At 39.5% G+C, this 27,882-nt stretch overlaps 1 protein-coding gene across 1 annotated transcript in view; it reads left to right on the forward strand.

Annotated features, from left to right (window-relative positions):
* Positions 1–3,257: 3,257 nt before the first annotated feature.
* The window catches only part of ASPG (asparaginase), a gene marked incomplete at its 5' end in the record, with an annotated part of 39,990 nt that continues 15,365 nt past the window's right edge, over positions 3,258–27,882 (forward strand). Inside the window, 9 exons of the mRNA XM_031553788.1 lie at positions 3,258–3,460; positions 7,013–7,124; positions 10,365–10,490; positions 11,955–12,038; positions 13,093–13,219; positions 19,910–20,022; positions 21,523–21,708; positions 24,501–24,614; positions 27,533–27,652. Coding sequence (XP_031409648.1) covers positions 3,258–3,460; positions 7,013–7,124; positions 10,365–10,490; positions 11,955–12,038; positions 13,093–13,219; positions 19,910–20,022; positions 21,523–21,708; positions 24,501–24,614; positions 27,533–27,652 — 1,185 coding nt within the window. The remainder of the gene's footprint in view (positions 3,461–7,012; positions 7,125–10,364; positions 10,491–11,954; positions 12,039–13,092; positions 13,220–19,909; positions 20,023–21,522; positions 21,709–24,500; positions 24,615–27,532; positions 27,653–27,882) is intronic.

The following is a 27,882-nucleotide window of genomic DNA, read 5'->3' on the forward strand; positions in this document are numbered from 1 at the left end:
TGCAGTGCAGGTTACAGTCACGTTTCCTGGGCTCGTTGTGCATGTATGGATGATTGTTGATTGCTGCCTGGTCTGATGGTAAGCCCACTGCAGGTGCTTTGCAGTTGATCTGTGCACATGTGGCAACCTCAGTGCCTCTCAGACCTCTTGAACTCCCTATGGCCCTGGAGCTTAGTCCTGCGGGAGTCTTTTTCAGGGGATGGGTGGTCTCTGTGTTGAGGTGACAACCAAAGTCACCTGCAGCCTCCCCCAGCATTTCTGCTTTAGATTCAAATAAGCCATCTCAGTGCATGTTTTAGATTTCTTCCTTTTGCTTCCCCCTACTTCATTCCTCCCACCTCTTTTGGCTTATCAGCAGCTCAGTTCAGAAGGATAATCCTGCTGCTCTGTGCAGTGAGGTTATTGTAACACTGATCCTCACGTCAAGATTGTGCTCTGCTCCTCCTGGATTGTCCTTTCAGGAAGGTCTTTTCCTCAGCCTTGAGTACTGCTCTCTTTCATAGCTTTTATCTCAAAAAGTGAGAAAAGAAATCCTACCTAACAAACACAAGTAGGGCTAAGCTAAATCCCCTTAGAAGGATTACTTGGAATAGTCTTTGTGGGTAACAGTTAATTTTGTCTTTTCTAGATGTAGTAGACTGCTGAAGGACTGACTGGTGTGGTCCAAACAGGACCCAACTCCTTTGGTGGGTTCTTTGAGTGTCAAAAGCCCCCAAGACACAGCTGAATTGGAGTGTTTCAGCTCCCCCTTCTCTGCTGCAACGCAGGCTGTAGGTTAATGAGACTGATAAGTAGCTATCGCTGTATTTTAGTACTGGAGCAAAACAGTCCTTGGCTCCAGGTGAGACAGAATCATCCTTGTTCTTCTCACCATGGGGTTGGCCAACTGCAGAGGAACAGGTCAGCAGCTGATGAGAGGTGTTTGGATGAGTTGCATGACTTGCCTCTTCTCTGCAGGGGTAAAGCTGCTACAAATGCTTGGTTAATGAGTTTGGCTCACAGAAGATATTTTCCATGCATAATAAAGTAGAAGTGTTCTTAAAACTGTTGTGCTTGAGTTCTCCTGCGTGGCTCCTTGAAGCAGTGGAGCAGAAAATACTGCCAAATGTGGGTGCGTGCAGGGGATGGTGTAGGTTGTGAGCCAGATGTCTTTGGTGTGTCTGCAGAATCTCTGAAGGTTTCATCACAGTCAAGCAGGCACAGGAAAATCCCATCAGCCTTGTGATCCAGAGATGAGGAACATTCATTGGGAAGAGATTTAAAAATATTATCGTTCATCAGCTCTCCTGCTCTTAGAGCAAATAGAAGAAGTAAGCTCTCTAATCCATTGCCAGTATTCAGAGTAAGGTGAACAAGGGAAAACAAAAAAACACTGTGCTACAACACTGTGCTACTGTGGGAGCTTCAGAGCCAGGATGACTCTATATCCAAGTGCAGTGGCCATTCGTGAGTAAGCTAGGGAAATCTTTACTAGGAATAAGCGGGGTTTGTAACTGAAGCAACAAAACATCCAAAGCTGGAAGCACGTTAAGTATATTTTGTAAAACAAAATGTTCCGGTAGGAATCCAACCAAAGCCACTCAAATGCTGTTGCCATCCTGCAAGGAAGCTGGCTATGAAAAGGCCTCGTACTTCATTTAGGGCAAGCCAGCAAAGAGATTAGGGCATTCTTAGGGATTTTTCATCAGTTTGGAAAGTAAAGCAGGCTGCATGCACTTCAGCTAATGCTGTTGCTGTTTCTCTGTACTTTGGAATATTTTAAAGAACAAATTTGTTTGAAGATGAAATAATAAAAAAAAATAGTGAACTTGTGTGCAAGTTGTGTTCAGGCAAACAGAAGAGCTGGGAAGTGGGAGAGAATTCTTCTAGCTGTAGATGTCCCTGTTCCTTGGAGGGGAGTTGGACCAGGTGGTGATGATTCTCTGATTATTTAGCCTCAAACTGTGACTGTCTGGAACTGGCAGAAATTGTATTATGAGGTTTGAGAATTTCTTCGCTGTCAGAGCAGGTGAGACTGCACAGATCTGGACAGCAGTACCAGTAGAATCTTGGATTTCAGAAAGAAGTGCCTCTGCTTGAACACTGTAGTATAATTTTGTAATTGGAATTGTTGTAATCTAATTGGAATACTGCTGATCCAGAAACTCCTAATGTGCTGCTGGCATTTAAAGATATAAGAGTTAATAAAATATGTAATGTTCCACTTTGCTAAATTCACACCATCTTCCTCTCAGCTCGTTTCAGCAGCCAAATGCAGAGACAACCTTCATCCTACCACTATCAGAGCAGCTGCAGGCTGAGTTTACAGTGGAACTCAGCTCTGTCAAACCAGATGTAATGTTAAATGTTGAGGATGCCGTTTTATCTAGCAGAGAGCAGCATTTGGATTCCTTTTGAAATACCTGGTTGCCCCCAGAATGCCTGCAGGTGCAGCACACCCTTCACAGGCTTGGGCTGGTGTAGGACTCAGCCATCTTCAAGGTCACTGCCACAGAAAGGAGGATGTCCAGGGCCAGGAGAGGGTGAACAGAGCTTAGGATGCATCCATAGAATCATTAAAGTTGGAAAAGACCTCTAAGATCATCTAGTACTCATGTACCTTCACTGTGCCAGTTAAGGTGTTCAGTCTTCAACCTGCTGGTGGAAAGCTCCTGTTCCAGGGAGGGTGATGGGGAACTCGGTATTTAGGACTCATCTGGCAAGCTGCTATTTCTCTGTCTTTTATAAACACAGATCTTTTTCCATATCTGCCTATGCTCAATACCTAGTTTGGGATTTGTTTAGGCTTTCCCTTTTTTTCCCCTTTGTGCAAATGCTGTTGCCACTGACAGTGAGACCTAACGCACAGCTTTTCAATACAGCCATGCTAGCACCTTGCTGTCTGTGCCAGTACATCTGTAGGATACAAGCTAAGGAGCTTAGGCAAAAATATCACAGCTTTGTAGTGCAAAACAACATTCGTGTTTGGTAAATATCCTGCCACTGGCTAGAGGGTAGCTATGGCAAATGCTGAACAGAATGGTAGTTTTTTGCTATCCATATTTGCACACAGACAACAATTTAGGTAAAACAAACACTTGATACGCAGGGGATTTGTAACGTTATTTCTGCCAAATAAAAGATTGATTTATTTATTTAATGCCTGGAAAAGAATAACTGCACAGAGTGATTACACTGTTTTCACGTTCTGAACTGGCAGTAGACTCTTAATGTTTCACGTAGAAGGATAGGCCACAAGCTGTGTAAACTGATTTCTTCCCCCCTTTTGGTGCTACTCACTACCTTCCATCCTTTATTTACTTCATTTATTCTTTTTTTTTTTTTTTCCAGGACTTGCTCCTGAGGCCAATAAGTTAGTAAGCAGCTTGAAGACGATGCCAATGCTGCATGATGATGCATATGCCCAGGAAACAAAACTGTGCAACCTCCATGAATTTCCGGATGACACATTGGTGCTCCCGTAAGTACTTCTTCCCTGGGGAGAGGGAATTGCGTAGATTTTAAAATAATTCTCTCTGCAAACAATTAATATGGAGATTCTACTATGAAATCAGCAAAAATGTTTATATTGACTTAAAAGTGGGTGTGGTGGGGATGGGTTGATGGTTGGACTAGATGATCTTAGTGGACTTTTCCAACCCTGATGATTCTGTGATTCCATGATTCTAAAAGGAAAAAGCTTAGGATGCCTGGTACTCTGCAAAATATGAAGTGTCATAAAACTGCTTGAGAAATTACTTATAAATTTGTCAACAAGCAGGCATTCTGGGGAGCTTAAATCCTATATTTTTTCTGAATTTTGATATTAATGGGCTACTATGCAAGCATACAAATATTCCCAAATAGCTAGGAAAGCTGCAAATACAGCTCTCTGTGAATTATCTTTGGCATGCCTGATAAAGTAGCATCTAATTAATGCATCCATGAATAGGCCTCATGCTTTAATTCTGCAGGCCCTTGTTTTTTTTAAAAAAAAAACTCAAAAGCTGATTGTCTTTCCCAAATTTATGCAACATTATGATAATAGCTGATGGGCTTACAATTAATCTGCATTACTTCTTAACTCTTGGGCAATGATCAGTAAGCTTTTACGTTTTATTTAGAGGGCAGTATGCTAATTTGAGATATTCCACAGCTGTGATGAATGACTGCTCCTGTAAACATGTTAACTTGGCACAAAGGATGATTTTACAATCACTCAAGAATAAATGGGACTGTTGCTGTTTTAAGAGTGTAAATGGATATTCCTTAAACTTTCTGGAAAAAATCAGAGCATAAAAACAAATTGTAAGGTTTATTAATTTCTTTCTATTTTGTACTAAGGTGTCTGTGTTAAAAGTAACTTCTTAGAAGGCAGATAGCAGGAAGATGAATGAAGGGAAAAAAATGAACTCCCAGCAGATTAACATGGATGTGAATATACAATTTATGTTAAATCCAACGACTATACCAAGAAAATTTGAGATTTGTTCCAGTATTGTTATAACTGAATAGCTTTTAAATGTTTTAGGGGATTTAAAATGTAACTGTACTGATATGCACATTGGACTCCTAAATATACTTCTTTTGGTGTGTGTTTTCCACGAAGTGCAGAAAATCTTGAAACAGTAATTCAGATCAAGAACTGAAGTTTAAAAAACAGTCCTGTCCTCTTTTTTTCTGGCACTGCTGTGTGCCATTTGTGGAGGTCAGTCGTGGCAATCTGCCACTTTCCCTTTTGTACTAGCTGAGTGATATTTTAACTAGGCAGTTGAGAAATAATGCAACTTTCTGAAGGAAGAAAATGGGAGTATTTTGTGAACTTTGTGTAACTGTGTTGTAACTGTGATGTAGTAACAAAGATACCGTCTAATGATTATCCTTCTTGGAGAGAGCAGTAGAGTAGGCTGCTCTTGGTTGTGGTATGCTGTGTGTTACTTAAGCAGCACTTCCTCGAGAAGCTCTTTTCACAAATTTTCCACTGTCTTACAAAGTTGCTTTTAGGCAGCACGTATAAATGTGATGGCCAATAAAGCAATTTTTCATATGATAATTACAGTAAGTCAGTTGTTTTTGAATGACAACCCCACGTTGATTAAGCACTTTCTCTACTGTAAGCAACGCTCAACACAGGCTTCATATGGGGAGTGGTTGCTCAGATTTTGTTAGGTGATTTATTTTTTTATTGCATATTTTATATTGTTATAAGGAAGAACAGCAAGTAGGGAAAAAACAGCACTTGCAAACGCTGAGGGAAGGCAATGAAATCCGTGCTCTAAGCACATCCATATGTTGTGGAGTATCATGGCCTTTGTCTTAGGCTCATAGGAAATAAATGTAGAAGCATCAGTCACAGTTAAACAAAACTTTGCATCGTCATCAGGCAGTGGAGTAACATTGAGAATGCTCTGAAGGTGATGCTGTTGGCCATGCTTCTGGATGGCTTTCCTTGGAAGGGAAAGTAGAAAGGGCTGAGCTGGTCTGCTAGTGGTCCTGATATGTTAGCTGCTTGTTTGCCATTACACTGCTAAATACAAACATATTCTGACTGTTAAGTATATATCTGTTTCTCAGCGTTTTTTAAATGCTTTTTTTCTTGTCATTTTAACCTTGTAGCAGACAGTATATCTGTAAGTTAGTTTTAGTGACATGAGTTGTGGTCTTTGTCATTCCTAGCTTGAAAATTTCCTTTAAAATGCTAACATAAGAATGTGTGAAAATGGTGGATATTTTATTATCTTCCAAGCTTCAAGAAGGTAGCAGAAAATAGTTGTAGTGGAGTTTTTTTTTTTACCCCAAACCTTGTAAGTAGAAAAGCTCAATTTATATGCAGCTGTCTATATTGATGGGTTAAAGAAGGTGGAGAAAGGGGAAATTTTGTGGGGGTAGAACACCTGCTCTGTTTGTAGCCTGTGTAGCTGGCAATTCAAAGCTCTTGGAAGAGTCAGATTTCAGATGACGAAAGGGAGATGGGTGGTCTTTGGAGGCAGGGAGAGCAGATAGCTGTAACAATCCCACTGGGATTACACAGTCATTTTCTCCTTTGACACTGAAAATTCACAGAATCACAGAAAAAAATTCCCCTCTAAATTTGGAGTTTTGCACTTCTAATTTTGGTCGTCTTCTGCTGGGCTTCATGCTATATGAAGTTTGAAATCATTGCATTCCTCAGCCCCACATGTACTTGACTTTTTTTATACTTGCATAGTTGTTTTGTCTCATCTGCCTTGTACTGAGAGAAGTCTCTTCTCACTTATCGAGGTTGCACTTGTGCAGAAACCAATGACTGATTACCAGTGGGGGCCACTGTTTCCAACTATGCCAGTATTTGAAGATCTTTGATATTATTTTGTGCTTAAAGTCCACGTCATTCACGAGAGATGTCCAGTACCAATTCAGAAAAGAGACGTTAACTGCAAGATGCTAACAGGCCTGATAAGCTAGCCTAATAGTAGGAAACTGTGGGTCATTTGGCAACAATTTACTTGATGGTTAAAAAAAGGAAATATTTTCTGAAATTTGAGGTCAGAGAAAAGAAAGATAAAAATAACGGCCAGTCCTAAGACTCTGAAGAGAAGACTCCCTTCGTTGCAAGGAATTTGTAGTTATCACAGCATTAAGCAGTTGTTGAAACTCATCTGTGGACCCTCTGTGTATCTTGGGAGCTTTAGAGATTCCTCTCAATAGCTTACAAAGCTTTTTTAAACCATAAGGCTAGATATGAACTTACGTTAGAACTCAACTCCAAACTTAAACAAAGTGACTCTGCATTATTCTTACCTGCCTTTGTTTTTGCCAACTTCTCCCCACCTCCCAAATTCTAAGTTCAGTAAATTGAAGTGTTTGTGCTTCAAACCACATCAAGTCATGAGTTTCTAAACTTGGAACTTAATGTTTCAAATTTAAGACCATTTCTTTGGCTACAGACTTGCAGATACAGGGGGAAGTTACTGCCTTAGTGAAAAAAATGAGAGGCAATGAGATGCTGTTAGCTCTAATAGTGACTTTTTTTTTCCCCGAATTATCTTTTTAGTGTCTCTAAGCAAAACAAAAGAATTTTCTACACAATCCTGGAGCTGTCACCACTACTTGATTCTTCAAACATGACACCGGAGGATTGGGCCAAAATTGCAAAGAAACTTGAGGTATTGTGGTGTGGGATAAAACTTCATTTGTTGCTAAAACAAAACTAGTGCTGTGTTTAGTATACTTAGCAAGGTATAACAATGTGGAACTGCTATAATTAAAGTTTTAATGTCATCCCTGTTTCTTAGTTAATTGTAAAGCAACAAGTACCGTGCTTGCAAAGCTTGCATTTTGAAAAGGCTGCAAACTCATTTGTTACATAGCTCTTCCTGTGACAAGCCATAATTCTGTAAAATAAAATGAAAAGAAAAATTGCAGCTGTGGTTGGATAAGATATGTAATATATAGATTAATATGTTATAAAATGTTGGCTGTTTGAAAAAGTGTCAAGTAAAATCCTTAGGTGCAGGTAACTTAGCAGAAGGTTGTATAGTTATACAGCATTTGAATGTTCTGCTAGATGAATGGTTAGCTATCGGTGTAGGAAATAATTTCATATGCCTTTCTTACTCAGACACTGTCCTACTAGCTTTGGTTTTGCAACCAGGAGAAAAAGCGTTACCAAGGTTGGCTTTCACACACTGGGAAATGATCAAAGCCATAAATATTTTTGTACATACAGATAAACTCATTACATCCTTCTCTATATTAAGAGCATTTCTCTGCTTCTGCTCCCATTTCTTAACTATGTGCTTTTAAGAAAGCAGAAATATGAAACATTTTAAATACTTCACACCAGGAATTCATACATAGCTGTTAGCAATAAGTAACCATGGGCCTACAAAAGACTCTGCTCTTCCACTCCTCCTCATTCTGCAGCGGTGTCTTTGTGCTGTAAGTCTTCTTCCACCAGGCTGTACCAATTTTCACTAAGGGTATAATAATGCTGGGAATGCTACTGAAGATTATGTAATAGTCTTTGACCTTTAGATCCTCTAATCCTGAAACCATCAAAGTGAGGGAGATGCTTCTCTTGTGGAATGCATCTTGACAGGTCAGAGAAGAGATGGAGAGGGTATGGAACAGAGATGCAGCTGGGAAAAGCCCAGGGCTGAGAGTAGGGTATCTTAAAGAAGGCAATGCCATGTTGAGCAGGAGAGAATTTACCTTTCTTCCTTAATGGGACGTCAGGTTTTTTTACAAGTTCTCAAAAAATATGCGCAGAATCCGACTTCTCTAAATCCAGTACATGCAGTCCAAGTGAAAAGTGCTGAGAAGGAAAAAAAAATTCTTTAGCTATCCAGCTTGTGGCTAGACACTGCCACACTGTGTTCATCCTGAGTGCTTCCTTGGTGCAGCTGTAACACGCTGGAGATTTCTCAGAATGGAACACTCTAAGTCATTTCTTCAGGATTTTTCCTTAACTAACAGGCTGATCTTTTGTATGGTGAAGCTTAAGACATGCTGTGTTCTTTATCATTTAATAAGATTCATAATGCTGAAAGTATTAGTGAAGTGTACAGATTCAATTAGAGAGGACAGGCGGTTATTTCTGTGATTTTAGCCCTTGGAATTCACTTACGTTGATTCAGCATTGATGAATACAGCAGCACGCTTTATGCATCCCAGTTTCTGGCCTACAAAAAAATCTTGCAGCATTGGTTGTTCTGTGGGCTAACCGTTGAGAAATAAACTGAACTCCACTGAAACTTTCAGTAGATAGCAACATGCAGGGATGAGTATTGGTGAAGGAATAGTAAAGGACAAGTAGACATGTGTGGGTGGGTTAGGAGCTGACCATAATAACAGGAGATGCCAAGTGTGTGTGCCCAATGTAACATAAGAAATCTACTTCAAAAGGAATCTGATTTAATTCTATGGAAAATAAAAAAAAAATTTCCACTGGCACTTTTTGTATTTGTTCAGACTGCTATATAATCATGTCCATGTAAACCGGATTACATCAGAGACATCAGTTTCTCTGACTGAAGTGTTTACTATGTGCATCACTCTTAAAATAGAGGAACCAATTCTTTTTTCCTCTGAAAGCCAGCTGATGATTTTATTCCATCAGGACAAAGCGTAATTTGTGGCTCTGCATTAAAAACTTCCTGTGTAGAACTGTATGTAGATTGCATCACAGAATCACAGAATTGTAGGGGCTGGAAGGGACTTCTGGAGATCATCCAGTCCAACCCTCTGCTAAAGGAGTTCCCTACAGTTGGGCAGGAAAGCATCCAGGTGGATTTTGTGTATCTCCAGAGAAGGAGACTCCACCACCTCTCTGGGCGGTCTGTTCCAGTGCTCCGTCACCTCCACAGTAAAGAAGTTTTTCTCATGTTCATATGGAACTTCCTGTGTTTCAGTTTGAGCCCGTTGCTCCTTGTCCTGTCACTGAGCACCACCCAGAAGAGCCTGGCCCCATCCACTTGACTGCTATTCATTATTTATAAGCATTGATAAGATCCCCTCTGAGCCTTCTCTCCTCCAGGCTGAACAGTCCCAGGGCTCTCAGCCTGCCCTCACACAGGAGATGCTCCAGGCCCCAGCCATCCTTATGGCCCCTTGCTGGACTCTCTACGAGTTCCCCGTCTTTCTGGAACTGAGGAGCCCAGCAGTGCCACAGTACTCCAGATGTGACCTCGCCAGGGCAGAGCAGAGGGGCACATCGCCTCCCTCACCGTGCTGGCCACGCTCTTTTTAATGCACTCCGACTTCATAAAGTCATTATAAAATTCTCTTTTGCATCTGTTCATTCCTGGTTCCAAGGCAAGCATGTGTACTTACCTACAAACAGAAACAGCCTCTTCAGCTCCGGAGCTGCAGCAACGGAGTGCTGCTTGAGAAGTGATGAGTTGAAACAGAAGAGGGCACTCTCACACTGGCAATCTGCCTGGCTGTCAACCGGAATAAACGGGCTGTTTTTTTCTATATGTACATCATGATAGCCTCGATTTGCCTCTTCTGTTCCCGTAAATGATGTAATCCCCTCAGTGAAAGCAGCAACAAGAAATCAGACCATGCGACCGATTTGCATATGTTAACATTCTTGTTTCGAGCCACTGCTAAGCTTTTCTTAATTAGCAGTCTTCTGGTTTAAAAATGCTGCATTAATATGTATACGTAGAAAAATCTCTTTGACTGTTCCTTAATTAGAATTACAGCTGTAGTGTTTATTGTCCTATTAACCCTTAATTATGTTTAAACTGAAAATGTGGGTACTTGAGGAGGAATTACCCGTGTAGTACCCTTTAAAGTATTACACTGTTGCTTGCATCAGTGAAAGTCATGCAGTCCATCCGTCGCTTTGATGCCAGTGCATTGTTCTAACAGCATGAAAAATGTCTCTCCGTCTCCAGGAGCACTATGAAAAGTATGATGGCTTTGTGATCCTCCATGGCACTGATACAATGGCATACACAGCTTCAGCCTTATCCTTCATGTGTGAGAACCTGGGTAAAACAGTTGTTCTGACAGGATCGCAGGTAATGGGCTTTATTTGAAATAAAACTTCATTTTCTGTTTTTGTATGCAAAGCTACATCGAATCTTGACTGTCACTATGGCTTTTAGTAGTGCAGGACAGGCCTCTCGCCAGGGTGATGCTCACAGTGCTGTTAGAAATCAGTGAGAATTGACAGGCTTACCAGCTGAGGATCTGCCCCATAATTTTATCATTAGTGACTTTACAACTCCATACCACATCAGACCAGTAGTTCATTATGGTCGGAGCCAGATGCTTCAGAGAAAGATATAAGAGCCTGTCATTGGCCATTGTGTAATAATCTGTTTATATGAGAGACATCTTTCCAGCCTCAGGTGGCTGCTGGTTGTTAGCTGTCTTTTTTTTGTTGTTTGTTTTAAAGCCCTGAAGCTTATTACTTTTTACTTCATCGTTTCTTAGCCCATCTTATGTTAATCATTGTTGAATTATTTCTCATTTTTTACAATCTCTCAGCATTGTATGCATTTTTTATCATTTCTGTACCACGAAGCATCTCACACAGTCTATCTTTTCCTCTAAAGACAAGATTTATTAATTTTCATTCTCTTAGCTGGAGATCAGACCTTTGCATATTGTCAGAGGAGGAGGGGTTGTCTTACTAGAATAGCTTGCTTGAGTGTAAAATACAGCTCTAATCTAATCACAAAAGAGAGATGAAACATAGCACTGTAAAACCCTTCTCCGACATCTCATAACTTTCCTTTTACACGTGGTGTATTTGAAGTCAAAATACAAAAGTCTAGGAAGGAGTAAGCTACCACTTAGTGACTTGACATGGAACAGTCCAGTTGTTGTACATCATATTCAAGGTTTTACTTTTTTTTTGCTTAATTATTTGGGGAGCTGCCTGGCATGATCTAGCAATAGAGCATGTGACTTTTTTTTTGCTGAAAGAAGCTCTGACTCTTTGTTAATTTAGACACAATCTGCAAAGGCATGGAAGTCATCCCTGTCATTCAGCAGACCAGATTTCTGTTTTTAATCTTGTCCATTTCCGTCAGTAACAACCTCAGGCTCAGGTCTTGTATACTACTATGAGGAAAGATGGTGCAAGAGAGCTGTTCTGAAGCCACAGAGGCAGTTCTGTATAAACTGAGACTTGCTTCTGTACAAGCATTTCTCCCATGTTCAGTCACGTAAACTGAATTTGCTTACTTTATATTCGTGATATTTTTCCTTCTACAAACAATTGCTTAATCATAGTAGAATCATCTCTACGTTATCTTTAAGCACTTACATTATAGAAGCCGGATAAGCAGAGGGAAACCCCACCTTCTGCTGTAGTTTAAAATAGTTTGGATGAAGAAGTAAACTTGTCATAAATCATTGTTATATGAATTATTCATGTATCTCTATTGCATAAGTTGGATTCTTTTCTTTTTTTTTTTCCTGCTGTGTAGGCTTTATGGAAGGGATGGGGTTTAATTTCATTCTCTACTCTTCAGGTGCCTATATATGAGTTGCAGAATGATGGCCGAGCCAACCTTCTGGGAGCACTGCTTTTTGCTGGGCAGTTCGTGATTCCCGAGGTCTGTTTGTCTGTTTGCCTGTGAAGACCATCTTGACAGCTGCTCTTCTCCCTCTAATTAGGACACATACTTAAATACTCAAAATATCTGGTAGGATTTGCACTTGAAAGGGAAAAAAAAAAAAAAAAGATTCTGCTGAGGTAACAGCCCCTTGCATGGCAAAGCACACACTGTTTTCTCAGCATTAATGTCTCATTTTGCTTGTGTACAATCTATAAAGACTGTCTAGTCTGAATTTTATCTTGCAGCAGACTTGAAATCGGAGGTTCCCTTACAAATGTGTGGGATCTGAAGCATTTCTAAGTCAGTTTTTGAACTGAGAGTTACTTTGAAGTTCTTGAGTTTTGCTAGAACTGATAGCAATATCTTCTAGCTCTAGTACCTGAAAACTGAAGTGTCAAGGATGATACACATAATAAACATAGAAGCATCTCCATAGTTTCAGCACCCTGCTTTTAAAGATGATGATGCAATGCAAGCCAAAAATCTGAGAGAAATCTGGTCAGGTTACTCCTTATTTAAATTCTACCATGCTTGCCAGCCTTTACAGGATATTACAGCAAGGCCAAGATCTTCATAACTAACAGCAACTTTGAGGTATCTGTTTTTGTTCAAATTCCAGTTGACTTACTTTTAGGGGCTTGAACAGAAACTAATATTATTTATATTTTTGAAAGTTATCCTTCATTTCTACTAGGCCTTTTGTTAAGATTTTGGACTCTGAATTTACATATAAGTGTGCACAAATTGTCACTGTTCCTTTCCTCTATCTCTGAAGTGGGCTCAGGCAAATTTGCTGTCTCCTAGACTCTACTTTGTAAGAGGATTATGAAACTAGTTAGCTCTTAACCTATTTTCTTCTTAAATTCTTAAAACAACGTGCAACAGATGTGCCAATTCCTTTTGAAAGGGTAGGAGTTGTAAACATCTACTGGCCTCTGAGTAGTTTTAAAGATTTAGAAAACACTTTATAAAGGACAGACTGTAGTATTTATCTACTGAATCTTTTAATTACTGGCTTATTCATAGACCTGTTTCTTTACTTGTTTTGCAGGTGTGCCTGTATTTTTATAATAAACTGTACAGGGGAAATAGGGTGACTAAGGTGGATGCTGGGAGTTTCAATGCCTTTTCCTCACCTAACCTGCCTCCACTTGCAAATGCTGAGGTTGATATTACAAGTAAGCAACATCCTCTCTTAAGCCTTGTAATTTATGCCACATGTAATAGAGCTTTAGCTGAAAAGAATCTGTGCCTGTGTAGTTGAAATGCTGTTTTTAAACTCAAATGTGTTTGAAAGCACTGTATTTTGACTCCACTTTATATGCTCTGAAACTTCAAATATTAGTAGGACTGAGAATTTGTGAACTCAACTGTATTTATCTCTTGAATATAGATGTGAGCTGGACAGACTTTGACTCAAGATCTAGACCAACCAAAGGGAATTTTCCCTTGTGTCATGAAAATGCTTGCTCTGAAGATAAAAATGAGTGAGTGAGGATTGAAAGAACAAAGAGTTTACTCTCATTAATGACTGCGCTGGGCTCTGAGATCAGGCAAAAGAGTCATTATTGAGTACATGCAGTTTCAACAGATTGTCTGTTTGATGCATGACATTTTGTAAGATGTTTTACTGGATGTTTAGAACCTGTCTAAACTGCAAACACACTGAAAATTATGCTTTGTGTGAAGATTTTTTTTTTCCCTAACTTATGAAGACTCCTTATAATTTGTATGTGTCTGCTTTAAAAGGAGGAGAGAAACTACAGAAAGATTTCATTACGTGTTTGTAAAGTCATTAGCATTCTGGTGTTGGTTCTTGAACATTGGTACTGTTTCTCTGGAAAGGAGAGAAAAAAGACCCCTTTAGAGTCTCGCTAAATGAGGGGCTGTCAAAAAACATACTAAAGGACATTTTTCAAAAATAAGTTGTGCTAGCTGCTTTTGGATAGCCTAGATATGTTTTAGAAGATAGAGTCCTTGGTGACAGTCTCCATTATTCCCATAAATAAGAAGTAGATGGAGGTTCACAAATTCTTTTGCTGGGAGCTCTAGATTTTGCAGCATGGTATTCTGAATGGTTTCTGCTACTAGAGAGGGACGTTCTGTAGTTTGGAAAAATAAATGTATCCCTTCAACCAAATGCATGGCAGTCACTTTAAAAAGTTCTAGGGTCAAAGGGCTATGTTTATAGCAGGGCCAGATAAGCTAAGGAAACCTGTAAAATACTGTAGTGATCTATAAGCTATCTCTCTGGTAGAGAGTTTGCCACTGTTGTTTTACTGTGCTGTGTCAAACACTGAAATGCTGTCAGCTGATTGTTTTAGAAAATTGAGGAAAGTCTTCTTTCTTGGGTTTTTATGGAGTGCATCAGATAGGTTATAAATAAAGTCAGTTTACTGACTGATCGATAATGAAATCAGGCTGCAAATCGCATGCCATCTTTCTTTTGGATTTAAATGACCTGTTTTGTGATTCCTTGTCTAAGGGAGAAAAATGAAAGTTACTAAGTACTTTGCTTGGCCCATGTTTTGTCCCATTATCTTTTCGGTAGAATGCTCCATTGAGGTCAGTGAGGATTTCTGAGTTAAAAACTGATGGTGTGATAGGCTCTATTTTTATTTGTTTCAGTTGATTACCCAGTTAGGGTAGCATCATTTATCCAAGATGATGGTGTCAGAATTGAAGGATTGTTTCATTCTGGAAAACATAGTGTATAGTATGGGCAATCTACCAGTGCTGCTTTATTTTGTCCAAAGTGATTGTTTGAAACATAGCTGTCTCCCTTGTGTTTGCTCATACAGTCCTAGTATGAATATTTCACAGAGACAAGGAACCACTCAGGGCTTCTAGAAACAAACCAAACAAATCTAGCGTCTTTTAATTCTTTTTTTTTTTTTTTATTTTTTTCCCAGATCACTTTGTGTAATACCTCTTAATCTTCCTGTAGACTGGGTTGACTCTTGCTGCTTCAGCATTATGTAGAGCAGTCTGACAACGCCAGAAGGAGTAGGCCACGTGCTCTTCCTGGGGCTTCCTAGTTTGTAACAAAGCTGGGAATGAAAATTCTGGAGAAGCAGAGAGGGTAATGGGTGGCAAGATGGAGGGAATAAGGAGCATGATGGGATAAGAGCTTGTAATCATGGACTGGTACACAGGAACAAGGAGAGGAGACGTGTTTTAAGATTAGACATACCATACAAAGACAACAGAGTCAGGGAGGAGAGGGAGAAGCTTAGTTCGTTTCCCCTCCCTGCTCTAGCTGCTGCTCTCTTCTTCATTTTTTAATCTCCATTTTTCCCCATCTACCCCCTCAGGTGAAATTCCCAGAACCTGACAGATCCTTGACCGTGTTACCAACACCTAAGAGTTCTGTTACCGAATTTTAGGCTGACAAGTGTGGCAGCTTCCTCAAGACTTTCAAATCAGCACACAAAACTCTTGACAGAAGTGAAAAATTTGAGCAAACTCCTTAGATGAATAGGAAACCTAATGTTGGTGGGAAACGCTTTTCAAGAAAACTGTAGAAATGAAAAACAGAGAATCAAAACCCAATATTTCTAAATGTGTACAACTTATGAAATGAAATATCTTGTCTTATTTCTCTCATGCTTTGAAAACAAAGAGAGATGAGGAGGTCTGTTTCTTATGAAATGTATGAGGAGTCTCAGTATATTTCATAACCGATTACTGTCCTATGTTCTCTCTTGTCTTAATGAGGCAAATATGAAACCTGCTTTGTTACCATGACTGGACTTTCTTCATCATGCATGCATGTAACTTCTGGGAGTGGTGCATATGTGCGGGACCGTATGATTAGAAACATAACTTGTGTAGGGGATGAAAAGAGTCTGTGCCTGTGTGTGCAGGTGTGGTACAGCAGCAGCAGGTTGGAAGGCCCTGTAGTCTCGTCTACCCACCAGTCTCATTAGAGAGAAGCTATTTGCCACTGGCCAAGTCTGTCTTGGTTGGCAGTTCTGGTTATTTATAGTAAAAAGCTCAAGTCATTTATGCATTAAGGCAAATGCCAGCTCTGCTCACTGAAGTGCTTTTGGTGTTTTTCCCCCCTGTAAGCAGGCATGCTAATGCTTGCAGTTATACCCTTCAATTTAAATATTCATTTCAAAAGGTGTGTGTCAATTGTTTTATAATAAACTGCCAAAAAAGGGGGTCTAAGCTTGCTTGCCTCCATCAGGAATTTCCACCCATAGGTTGGCCTGTGTTCCCCACCCCTTGGCTGTGGCCATGAATTCTAATGAACGCTGGTGTAGCTTATATAATGGCATGGCTCACTGGTAGCCTTACAGAGAGGGATGAGAAGAAAGCGTTGCTGTTTGTCTGGAGCTCTGCAATCAAGAAAAGCTGCATTTCTTGTTTGATTTCATAACTTGGAGTTCAGTCACCACTCATAAGGGAAGTGTCCCTCTGAGTTACTGCTCCCCCATTATAAGTTGAAACCTGCACTGTGGAATAGGCAGTATTAAAAGAAGAGGGTTTGCTGCTTTCTTCACTGTTTGGAGCTGCTGCTGCTTTTTTATTTTGTTTTTCACGTAGGTTATTGTTGCTGTTTTTTTTCCACACTAGACCTATCTCACGTGTGGGTACGTGTGAAGCTGAATAAGATAAGGACTCTGAAGTTGTGCCTTTTTTTTTTTTGTCTTGAAGGAAAAATGGTTTTGGTTGTTTCCTTCTGCATCACTGTTCAACCATAGGATGTGAAGGAAGCCTGAGATTTTTCTTAGCACTCCTCTGACAAAAGCTGCCTCTTCATGGACTGCTGAGTGCCTTCTGTTCCCATCCCTGCACTAGTGAGCTCAGAAGAGGAACAAAAGCTAGTCAGGCTTCAAACCCTATTAATTCGCTTTGTGACTTACGTATATGCTTCTCTTTCAAATTTGTTTTTTGGCCAGTAATTTGAAAAGCTGTAGTGTTTGGAAAGGAGAGAGGGATTGGGAGCAGCAGAGTATTATTTGTGTTTGCTTTGTTTGGAAAAACAAACAGAAGGCATTAATACTTTGAATATAGCATCCTTGAATAATGCAATCTTTTCTGTCCCAAGCCATTCTCAATGCAGGATAGAAATAGCCATTACCTTTCTGTTCTCTCTGCTGTACAAGACCAGTAGCTAACTTAGGTTTGTTCCCCAGCATTGCATCCATATTTACATAATACAGCAGGCTATACGAGTTAAACTTTTTACAAGCACAACCCATCCAAGTCAGGACAGGTTACTTTTTTCTGTTGTGCCTAACGTCTGTATCCCTTCTTATTCACTCTTATCCATCTATCCAGGATAAAAACTATTATGAACACCAACACATAGAGCTTTTTGTACTTCGCCTGTAGGAGTTTTTTTTATTTAAGAACTGTCAGTGACTGCTAAGATTGTTATTACTTTTATTTAATCAAAGGTAAAGATTCTTGTGCACTACAGCCACTGGCTGCAGGACAGCTAGTTTATTCGGTACAATGAAGATGCTTAACTTAACTATGTTGCCTAAATATTCTTCCTTTTGGAGGATATAATCTTTGATGTGGAGAATGCAAAAGATGTGTTTTAAATGTGCCTTTTTTTCCTCCCCTGTGTAGCCTCACTTAGAACAGTCCTGAATAAATCTGAGTGAAGTTGAGCTTTTATGAAATCTGGGTGGTTTTGTGGCTCTTGCATCACTGTTGCCTTTTGTTCCGCTTTTTAAGCTCATTTGTCTAATGGAAATCTGACATCTGTGGAGTCTGCAGTACTGAGCACATTATGTAAACTGGGGAGATTCACGACCAAGAGAATGTTAACTCAGAGACAATCTCTAGTTCTTTTTTAATATAGTTTAGAATTGCATCACTCCACTGCGTCTGACTGCATTATATTTATCTTGAAGGCTACATGTTATTTGGTAGAATGTACTCCCATGAGTACAGGTATAGGCCTGGTATAGTCTGGCTTTTGAACCTATCCTCTGATCTCTCTCGTTGATCTTCTACTTTGGACAGTGTGTAGTTATCCTTGCCATGCTGGTTTCCTCCATTCATTCCTCAAGTTTGTTGAAGACATCAGGGATGCTAGCTGTTGCCAAATGTAGTAGCGTGCATTTGTGAAGTTTTGGCAGGGAGCCCTAGCTTATGGAGGATAATGAAACCATTAGGAGTTCTACTGCTATCCCTTCTTACAAAGAAGGCTGCTTTTAAATAATCGATCTGATTGTTAGAAAGTTGAAACAACTGAGTTTATTGCTAAACTCTGCTTCTTAAAGCACAGTGCTCAGGAGTGAATGTAGTTAGCCTATTCTATGAACCTCAAGCAGAATTCTATGATTCTATGCATTTGCCCATTTATTTCCTGCACGTTTCTTAACTTATTCCAGAAAGTTACTGGGCCAACTAGTAGCTTCAGCCAGGTGATTCCAGAACCGTTCTGTCCAGCTTCTCAAAAACGAGCTGCAGAAACTGTCTATATTTCTATTCTCTCATTCCCGGAGCATTAGTGATCCATGTACTTAAGTACAGAAGGCAGGGTAAGCATGATGTCAAGCCAGCTGCTGTGTATGGTATTTTTATTTTTAGAAAGAGGCTGTTGTTGTTAATGAGCATCTCGATGAGGGCTCATAAAGTCTTATAGGTGACTGTTGTTTTTCTGTCCTGACTGAAAGGACTGTGTTCTTTTCAGTATCTCTGGTAATGGGACAATAGAGTAGACCGCAGCGCAGGCTTCTAAACGTACTTTGAATTCTCTTGCAAACAGCTGTCTGCTGATTGCAAGAGATTTTAACAGTAATTAGTCTGAGTAACCCTTATCGTGGCTGAGAACACATCGTTAGTACGCATTCAGGCCTTTTATCTATATTGTTGCTCAGGGATTTTGCCAAAATCTAAAAAGCTTAGATCACAGTAAGGAAACAAGTATATAGCATGGTCTGCTTCCATTGAAGCATGATGCACTGAGCTGCTGGCTGTTTGTTAAACTTCCTTCGCAGACTTGTAGCAGCCGTCTGCACTACTGAAGTAGTAAAATTTTGAAATCAATAATGCATGACTTGGCTTCTAATAATTTGGCACAAACAAACTATTAGTTAAACAGCTGGCTTCTAGCTCTAAATGTGTAATCGGAGTTAATTGAATCCTTGCTATTTTATTTAATCATTAGTAACTACATAATAAACTCAGGAGATGATTAGCAGGAACACTGAATGCATTTGTCATATCTCTTGTCTGAGAAAATGAAGGTCTATTTTCTAAGCGTTAATCCAGGCTGATATCAGTCCAGCTATATAACAGGAAGGTTCTGATCAATGTGTTGTAAGTCAGTATATTGCCTACACCAGATGTACGTATCAGTGTGTTAGTTGAGACTTCCTGATCACTCTGAAATTGGAGAGCTGATGCCAACAAGGCTTGTACTCAGATGGTTTTCACAGCCAGCAGACTTTTCTTTTGAAGGCATTGTAGTTGGGTGAGTGGTCAGTGAACTAAAATGTCTATTTTGGAAGTCTTAGCTGTAAAATGCTATTAAATTTAAACAAGTGTACTTAAATACCTCCTTGAAGGGCACTAACTTAGAAATATTGACAAGTAATACTGATTTATCTCAGTCTACACTATTTTGGAGTTAAAGCTAAAATATAACACAGTTGAGTTTGACGTAAATGGCCTTAAAGACATATCTTGTGGCATGTAATAGATAAAGTGTGTTAGATCAGCTGCTAAGGCTGCTGTCTTAAATGACTCTTCATTTCCTCTTTTAAAAAATATATTGTCTTTCATGAGTCCCCTATATAAGAAATAGTTTTGAAGATACCGCTGTAAGTATGAGGTGCTACAAATGTACTTTAATGTTATGTCTTCGATATTATATTGAAAAGGCCACTTCTCTTTTGCAGTAAACTGGGAAACAGTATGGAGAGCCAATACCAAAAAGAAATTTCGAGTTCATACCAATATGAACAGGAATGTTGGGCTTCTGCGAATATTCCCAGGAATAACTGCTGCTGCTGTGAGTGTCACCGTGGGGGTTTGGAAGCGGATGAAATGATGCTCAAATACTTGATTAGTAAGCTGGAGTGGGGATGCTATGTTGTTGTAGCAGTGGTTGGGTTTTGGAAGGAAGGGAAAGAATCTGTTTTCTGATAAACCTTTTCTGTAACATCAGAGCATTCAAAGACTATTTTCACGGGCTACAGTCTGTTAGTAAAAGTTCTTTTATCTAAACTTTCTGGGCTCTGAAACTTAAAATTAACTTCTTACAAGGGCTCATAAATAGATGAAGTGTGCTTTTCTGGAGAAGCATAGGCTTCAGTGATGGTGGAAATGCTTTCTTGCTGCATATTAAGGCATACTAATACATACCTTGCCAAAGAATACATGATTGTGGAGGTGAGCGTGATTTCTTCCACAGCTCATGCTTATTTTTCAAGGTTCATTTCATCTCATACCGGTGGTTAGCATGATCCTCAGCACTCATACAGAGCTGAAGATGAGGAGTAGGATTTTCCTGCTCTGAGCCTTTAAAAATTGTTTTACAGAACTGTGGGTTTAGGTGAATTTGTCTTTAAATTTTTGTTTAGTACCACTTCCATTAAATTGATGGGTCCTTCATGGGTGTTGCCAATTTAAATTGAATCCAGTAGTTTAAGAAGCATTCCTCGATTATATTAACATTCTTTTTAGGTGAATATGAACAGATGGAAAGGCAGAGAGGTGGTATATTTGCAATAAAACTCCAACTGCATAGCTAGTCTCACAGGGATCTACAGTGTATGGTGTTCAACATATGTGATCAGGAAGGAAACATTTAGATTGTTTAAAATATATTTTTCTAGGAAGAAAAATTTGCAAGGCATTTTCTTAGAAGGAGGCACAATAACTGTCACATTAACAGCTGTTCCAGAAAGATTTTGAACCTCTTTTTTTGATTTTTTTTTTAAATTTTAGTTGCTCTGCATTAAATCAATTGCTTTTTGATATTAAAAAAAAAAAACAAAAAAAAAACCTCCGTGCCTCAGTGGAGTGCTCTTTTCTGAAAGGTGAGACACTCCTCTTAGTTAGGCAGATACTCGGTTGCAGAACTTTGCTAAAATGAAAAATCTGGGCAGTAGTGGGAGTTCTAGATTGAAATAATTCTGTATTTATTTTGTAAGTGTAAATCTACCCTATTGATCCTCCATGGTGTAACATTATAGCCCTTTAATGGCCCTTAAACAATAGCATCCTTTCTCACGCTGAGGTCACGATCGTGGAAAATAGTTTATTTTAAAATCTATCCCTCTAGGAATTTGAAAGGAAACTAAGAATTTGGAATGCACATTTTTTTAACGTTTTTCTTCAGTCCTTGTTATAGCAGACGAAGAGTACAGAAGGGCATGAGAAGACTAAGGCATGAGAGCCTATAGGACTGTAACAGGAAAAGCCTATTTTTTATAACTGCCATATAAGAAAATCTTAATGTGATGTAAACACAGCCTTCATCTCTCTTTGCTGTCTTGTTTTTCAACAGGTGAAAGCATTTCTCCAGCCTCCAATCGAAGGTATTGTACTTGAAACTTATGGAAGTGGCAATGCCCCAAATAGCAGAGAAGACTTGCTAGAAGAACTTAAGAGAGCAACTGAACGAAAAGTAGTGATTCTAAACTGTACCCAGTGCTTGCGAGGGTCTGTTAAAACAGTCTATGCAACAGGGCAGGTGAGGGTTGTGCAGTGATTTCAGATTCTACTTCTATGTAAAAAACATTTTGCTGATATAAACATGATTGTATGCTTCTAGTAGTGCCAATGTATGAAGCCAGATTTGTTACACCGTGAAGATATTGCTCATAATATAACCATATTAGAAAAATGTTAAGCTGTAAGCGTGTAAATATATATATCTAAGAACACAGTCCTGTTACTCTTAGCCTGAATGGTCTATGTATTCACCTCAAATCCCAAATCACTGACCGCTTTGTCCTCTCATGAGTAGCACTCCAGGATACCTTACATTAGATTATTAGCGTCTCTCCCCAGGGCATTCCCTGAGCTAGAATCTAGCTTGTGAATCAGATGATCAAATAGAGTAATACTTGATAGGCTTGTGATTATTTAATCACAATGTAAGAACAGCAAAAAAGCATGCAAATCCAAGCAGTATTCCAAATATTGGTGTTTATTTGACTGGAAGTGCATTTGAATTCAGCGAGAAGGAGAACGATGTGTAAGGAAGCATATGTCTTGCAGAATAGAAATCAGTTGTATTTAAGCTGTCGATGCTCTTATTATTCAGGACATTTTGTAGTGAGTTTCTCAATTGTGTGTTAAGATATGCCATCGCTGAGACTAGTAAGAGCTCAAAGTTCTGTCACAGTATGTGATACATGTGGTGGTGTGAAGGAAGCTGGTTTAACTGCCCTTTATAATGGCCATCCATTAAGTATCCAAGAAGCAGTGCTGTAGGGTAATGCACAGCCCTGTTTTAGGCACCTGTTTTAGTTGGTAGTAGTCACCTATCCAGCAGAGCATATTCATTGATTACTCTCATCGTTGGTTGCTCTTGACATGACTGTAAGGCAAACCTGGGTCCTCTGAACTGATGTTGAAACCTGCCTATTTTAGCATTGGTTTTGGCACAGCTTTAGCTTATATTTGCTTTAAGAATACATAGTCTGTTTTAAGCAGAAAGAAAAGCAATTGTTGGGGTTTTTATTTTCACCTTTTTGGTATTCTAACTTCATATACTGTGATATGAGTAGTTCTTTGGGTGTTAGTAGAATTTTAGCTAAGTTAGGGGGAATGTTTTGAAAGTATTAACTTTAGGAGAGATCTCACGCTCTGTAGCAAATATGATAGAATCATTAAGGCTGGAAAATAACCACAGAGATCATATAGTCCAACCATAGCCTACCCCCACCATGCCCACTAACCATGTCCCTCTGTGCCAGGCTTTTTACATTCTAATCCTGACTGTTGATTTGTTTAATTAAAAGGTTCTACTCAGGTCACTATTATTTGTCTTACCAAACACGTAAGGCCACGCAGAAATGTGTTCACTTCTGGTATCCATATTTACATTAAACACTTAATACGTTGCTTCAGCACCCATTGATGGAGGTTGTCCTGTTTTCTTGTCATTTTTCGAAATGCTGCTGAGCAAGCCAAATCCTACAAAATTACTTAATGCTTGTTTTTTTCATTGCCTTTTCTTTTTCATGAGAAACTGTTCACTGGGTGAATGCTGGAAATTAACAATAATATATATTTTTTTCTTCAAATACAGCCTTTCACAGGTCTTTGCATGTGGCTAGGCTGTTTTTTACTCATCTGGTGTGTCAGCTGAGTCCTTGGTTTCAACTGAAGTGTTGGTTTTATTTAATGAACTGAATGTCTGGCTTCTGAACCATCTGCAAAGCAGAAACTTATAATTGAGGAGGAGACTTAAGATATAGGAAGGAAGCTGGGAAATCCCTTCGTCCTCCTTCCTAAGTCTACTGAAAAATCTCTAACTGTTATTTGGTTAGCTCTCCAGAACAGAGGGTATTTCTCATCTTCTTTATATGTGTTTTTTCCATATGACTTTCATGTTGGTCTGGGGCTCTCAGAGATGTTAATATGCTGGTCAAGTCTCTGAAATATTAGTTAAGTCACAACAAGTTCCAAAGATGAAGTTTATATACAAGGCACTTAAAAGTAAATCAGTGTAAAGAAGCTACTGCAAGATGCTTAGCTGTGAAGCATCATGTGATAGCAAAGCTAATGGCCTGTAGTTTATAGAAAACCTGAATGTTTGCCCGTGTACAATTTACTGATGGGATCTGAAATCTTCTTTATCTCTTATATACTTATGAAGCTTGCTAAGCATGGCAAAGATGTTTTAGCTTCTTGCTCTGGTTCAGTCGCTGGTGTGCTTTTATTAACTACCAGCAAGATAAGTTTAAAATGCTGGGCCATCTTTTTCAGTTATTCTCATCACAACTGCGTAGATTACACATTTTGGTTGCATGTTCTAAATCACACAATGCTCGTGCAGCCTGAAAGGATATGAAAGCCCTCCTGCTGTGAGCACACTGTAGTGCTGGAACTCATCCAAAGATATGCCCCATAAAAGAACGGTAAATATGTCTGAGTAAGAGCAGCCTACTTGGCAGTGTTCACAACACCACTGGGTTAAAATGGAGTAACTGCAGCTTTTCAGTAGAAGTAATCTGACAACTCCGCGGATAGCTGATGCAAAGCAGTGACCTTTCCATGTGAGCACAGTAAGTGACCATGGCAAGGTGCTGCTGTGTGAAAAGGAATGTAAAGTATAAGCCAGCTTTATTCAACTGGCTCTAGTATTTGCCCAATATTTGATAGCTAAGATTACAGAAATCACAGTGGCAGTAGGAGTGCGGAGGCACGGCTACATGCTGTATTCTGTGTTGCTGCACATTCGTGTCCATCTTCTGTACACACGGATATTTCTGCATGCTATGCTAATTGGAGCCATTATTTCTTTTCCTTCAGACTCTCGCTGATGTTGGAGTAATTCCTGGATGTGATATGACACCAGAGGCAGCCTTAACTAAACTGTCATATGCGCTCAGCAAGAGTGAGCTTAGCTGGGAGGAGAAGAGACAGGTAAATATTTCAGTGTGACCTTGAAAGACTTTAAGTTTCTCATCTACTGTGCTAACTTCTGCTCAGCTGAATGCTTTGAGATTCTCCCTTCCATTTAAAAACAATTGGTTCCAGAGCCATAATGTGAACGTCATGTTGGGTTTTTTTCTTATAGGAAATACTCTTAGGCAAAGAAATGTATGTAGATTGGGAAAGAAGAGAATTATCTGCATAAATCAGTTGAAGAGTATGACCAAGCCATAAAAATGCAGTAATCTGCGTTAGAGATTTCCATACAAAAGAATATGTGTGGAAATTAATAAGGGAGGCAGAATCCTAACTCTCCTGATGTCAGCAAAGATCATGTCACTGATATTAGTGGTAAAGCTAATTTTAAAAATGAATGGTACGTACAGCCTCTTCCTTTACAGTACTACTTCTGTGAGCTTTAGGAATGCATTTTATAAATACATCAAAAGTGGAGGATTATTTTAAGAACCAATCATAATGTATTTAAAAATCTTAGCTCCTTTAATATAGCTGTTTCTGTCCATTGGTTTTTAATTATGGCATTTTCCCCTAAATGATAAAGTTCCTGTATACAAGGAACACAGAGCTGTGAATTAGGTGGGGGGAGCAGCAGACTACAGGAATGCATGTGTTTCTGGCCTGCATGCAGTGAAACCAAAATCATGACACTTTGGAAGGTGACATCACAATGAATCACTCTCTTGTCTTCAGCACTGAGTGCACATATATCTACGTATATGTGTATATCTAATGATGTTGGTGGGTTTTTGTTTTGTTTTTGGTTTTTTTTAATTAAAATTGAAAGAAATTTGACCTTGATTTCATGCTCAGTAGGAGCTCTGAGACAAGTATATTAGGGTACCTGTGACCATAAGTGGGTGACGGGAAGTACCACGAACTGTACTTGGAAATACTTTCTGTTTCGGAGCTTTGTGTTGTTTGCTGAAGTCCTTACTCTGAAAAATGAGAGGAGGAGAGGCTGTGGTTTTTTTTCAGTGAGGATGGCAAGAACATACTCTGTGCAGCAACATGCTAACCAGGCAGCGTGACGTTGCAAGTTGTGGTATTGCATGTGTTTGTGTATATACACTTCAGAAACCCAGGCTCTTTACTGATGCCCCCTTGGTAGACTCACTGACCCCTGGAATACACATATACTAGCCTCTTTCTTAATGTAGACTTTAATCTTCTTGCACAGAGGATCATTTGACCTGGAACCGGAGAAACTTTCCGGCTGACATCCTGCCTAGGTGTATGGGTTAAAACTTAATTTGAGATCCAGTTTGCCAAGGCTAGATAGCTGAATTATTCAGGTGAGGACTTGGTGATACTACGTTTTAGGTACCACTGGTGCATGGTATTCCTGCATCATCTGTAATGTGTTACATGGTGTTTTGAGGTAGTGCTGCCAGCTCCCTTACACGACTTGAAAAACAAAAAACTTTTGCAATTTCTTTGAGTTAAGCAGGACCGGTTTCCTCATTTGTCTCACTGTACAGACTCACAAACAGTTGTGTTGGCACAGCTAAGGGAGCAACATGCTACGTTGCCTGGGCAGGAATGAGTGGTAGAGATCGGGAGAAGAAGAAAGCCTGGAAATATGTTGTCTGTGGCAATATCCTCAGCTAAGCATATCACCAAACAATGGTCTCCCAAGAGACAGAAGCTCTCCTGAAGCTGGCGTGGTTATTTTAGGATTCTCTTTCAATATGAAGCAACAAGGCATGTGCCCCTAGATACATGCAAATGGCTGCAGAGCTGGTAGGACTGAGTAAAGCACGCAGGATTTTTGCATTGGATGCCTTTAGCATAGATGCCAATTGCTAGGGTTACTTGTGCAAAGTAATGATCTCAACCTGTCAAACTCTAAAAGCGTGCCAAAGCAATTGGTATCATCCGAGCGAGTTACATGTACATGGGACTCTTCCAGCAGACAGCTATAGTGTTGTCAGCGCTTGGGAGCTTTTTTGTAATAAAGGCATGCCTAGGCATAAATGAACCTGGGGCATTCCTCCTTCCAACATCACATCTGTTTTTGCAAACTTTCACAATCCTGCTTTTTAAAATTCTAATTGAAGCAACTACGTGCTCTGTAGCTGCATCAGCAACCCAGAGTGAAAGGGTGCCAGTATGTAAAATTGTGAATGGCTTCTCTCCTTGTTCTCCAGATTTCATAGAGCCTGCTTTTCACAGCATTTTTGTTTCTTTATTGTCGCATTCCAGCAGTTTCTACACATGACTTGGCTGTCCATTTTTGTTGTCTCTTGTTTTTTCCTGCTTGTATCAGATGCTCTCGCACTGCATACTATTCACACCTGCTTTATGATTAAGTAATGAGCACTACTATAGAAGCTCTGCATTCAAAACTGGTTCTGTGGCCAAAAATGCTAACAAAATCAGGGCTACTGGAGCTGTTTGAAAATCACTTGAAATAGGTGACTTCCACAGGCAGCACTGGGCTTTGTTTTGAGGCCTAAGCACAGTCTGTGTAGGAGTACCAGGTGTTGGGAATGCTGGCAAAAGGCAGCATTTCAAAATGTTCTGGTCTTCCGCCTTGCTCTGCTAATTACTCATTATCTTTGTGTTTTAAGTAGGCTGCAGCATACTCCATTAGGGAACTTCTGTCTGCATATTCTAAAAATTGAGGTGTTTTGTGATGTGCTTAGTTTGGTTTTTTGCTTTGGAAGAAAGTTTATTTGCCTGCCCCTTCCCCCCCCACCCCCACTCTGTCTTTTTAAACTCGCAGTCTTCATGGGACAGTAACAATTTATTTAATCTTCTGTCTGCATTCAATTACTTTCCATAATTCCTCCAAACAATTTTCTTAGTTGATCCCAAAGTTTTTTTTTTTATTAGACTACTACCATATTTTCCTTTGCTAACAAAGGGTTTGACTGCTTGCTTTTCAGATGCTGAGTGAGAATCTAAGAGGAGAAATGACTGTTGTACCCACAGGAGCCAAGATCTCTCTCAGAGATAGCAAGTTTATTCAAGTGATTGCCAGATCTCTAAGTATCAGCTGCAAGGAGGTATATCTTTAAATATTTAAGCCCAAACTCATGTAAATCTGTAAACTCAGTTAAATGAACCTAGCTTACAGCTGAAAGAAAAATGGAACACTGAAACTTTTAGATTATTTTTTCAGTACCAAGTGCCCCAGCTAACCAGCTGGGGTGGGGAGAAAGGACACAATGACAAGCAGGGCATTAAAATGATTTTAATTAAAAACACATTAAATTGGTTGTTTTGTTAGGTTTTT

Source organism: Meleagris gallopavo, chromosome 5 (genome assembly GCF_000146605.3).
Source record: "Meleagris gallopavo isolate NT-WF06-2002-E0010 breed Aviagen turkey brand Nicholas breeding stock chromosome 5, Turkey_5.1, whole genome shotgun sequence".
In the NCBI taxonomy this organism is placed as follows: domain Eukaryota; kingdom Metazoa; phylum Chordata; class Aves; order Galliformes; family Phasianidae; genus Meleagris; species Meleagris gallopavo.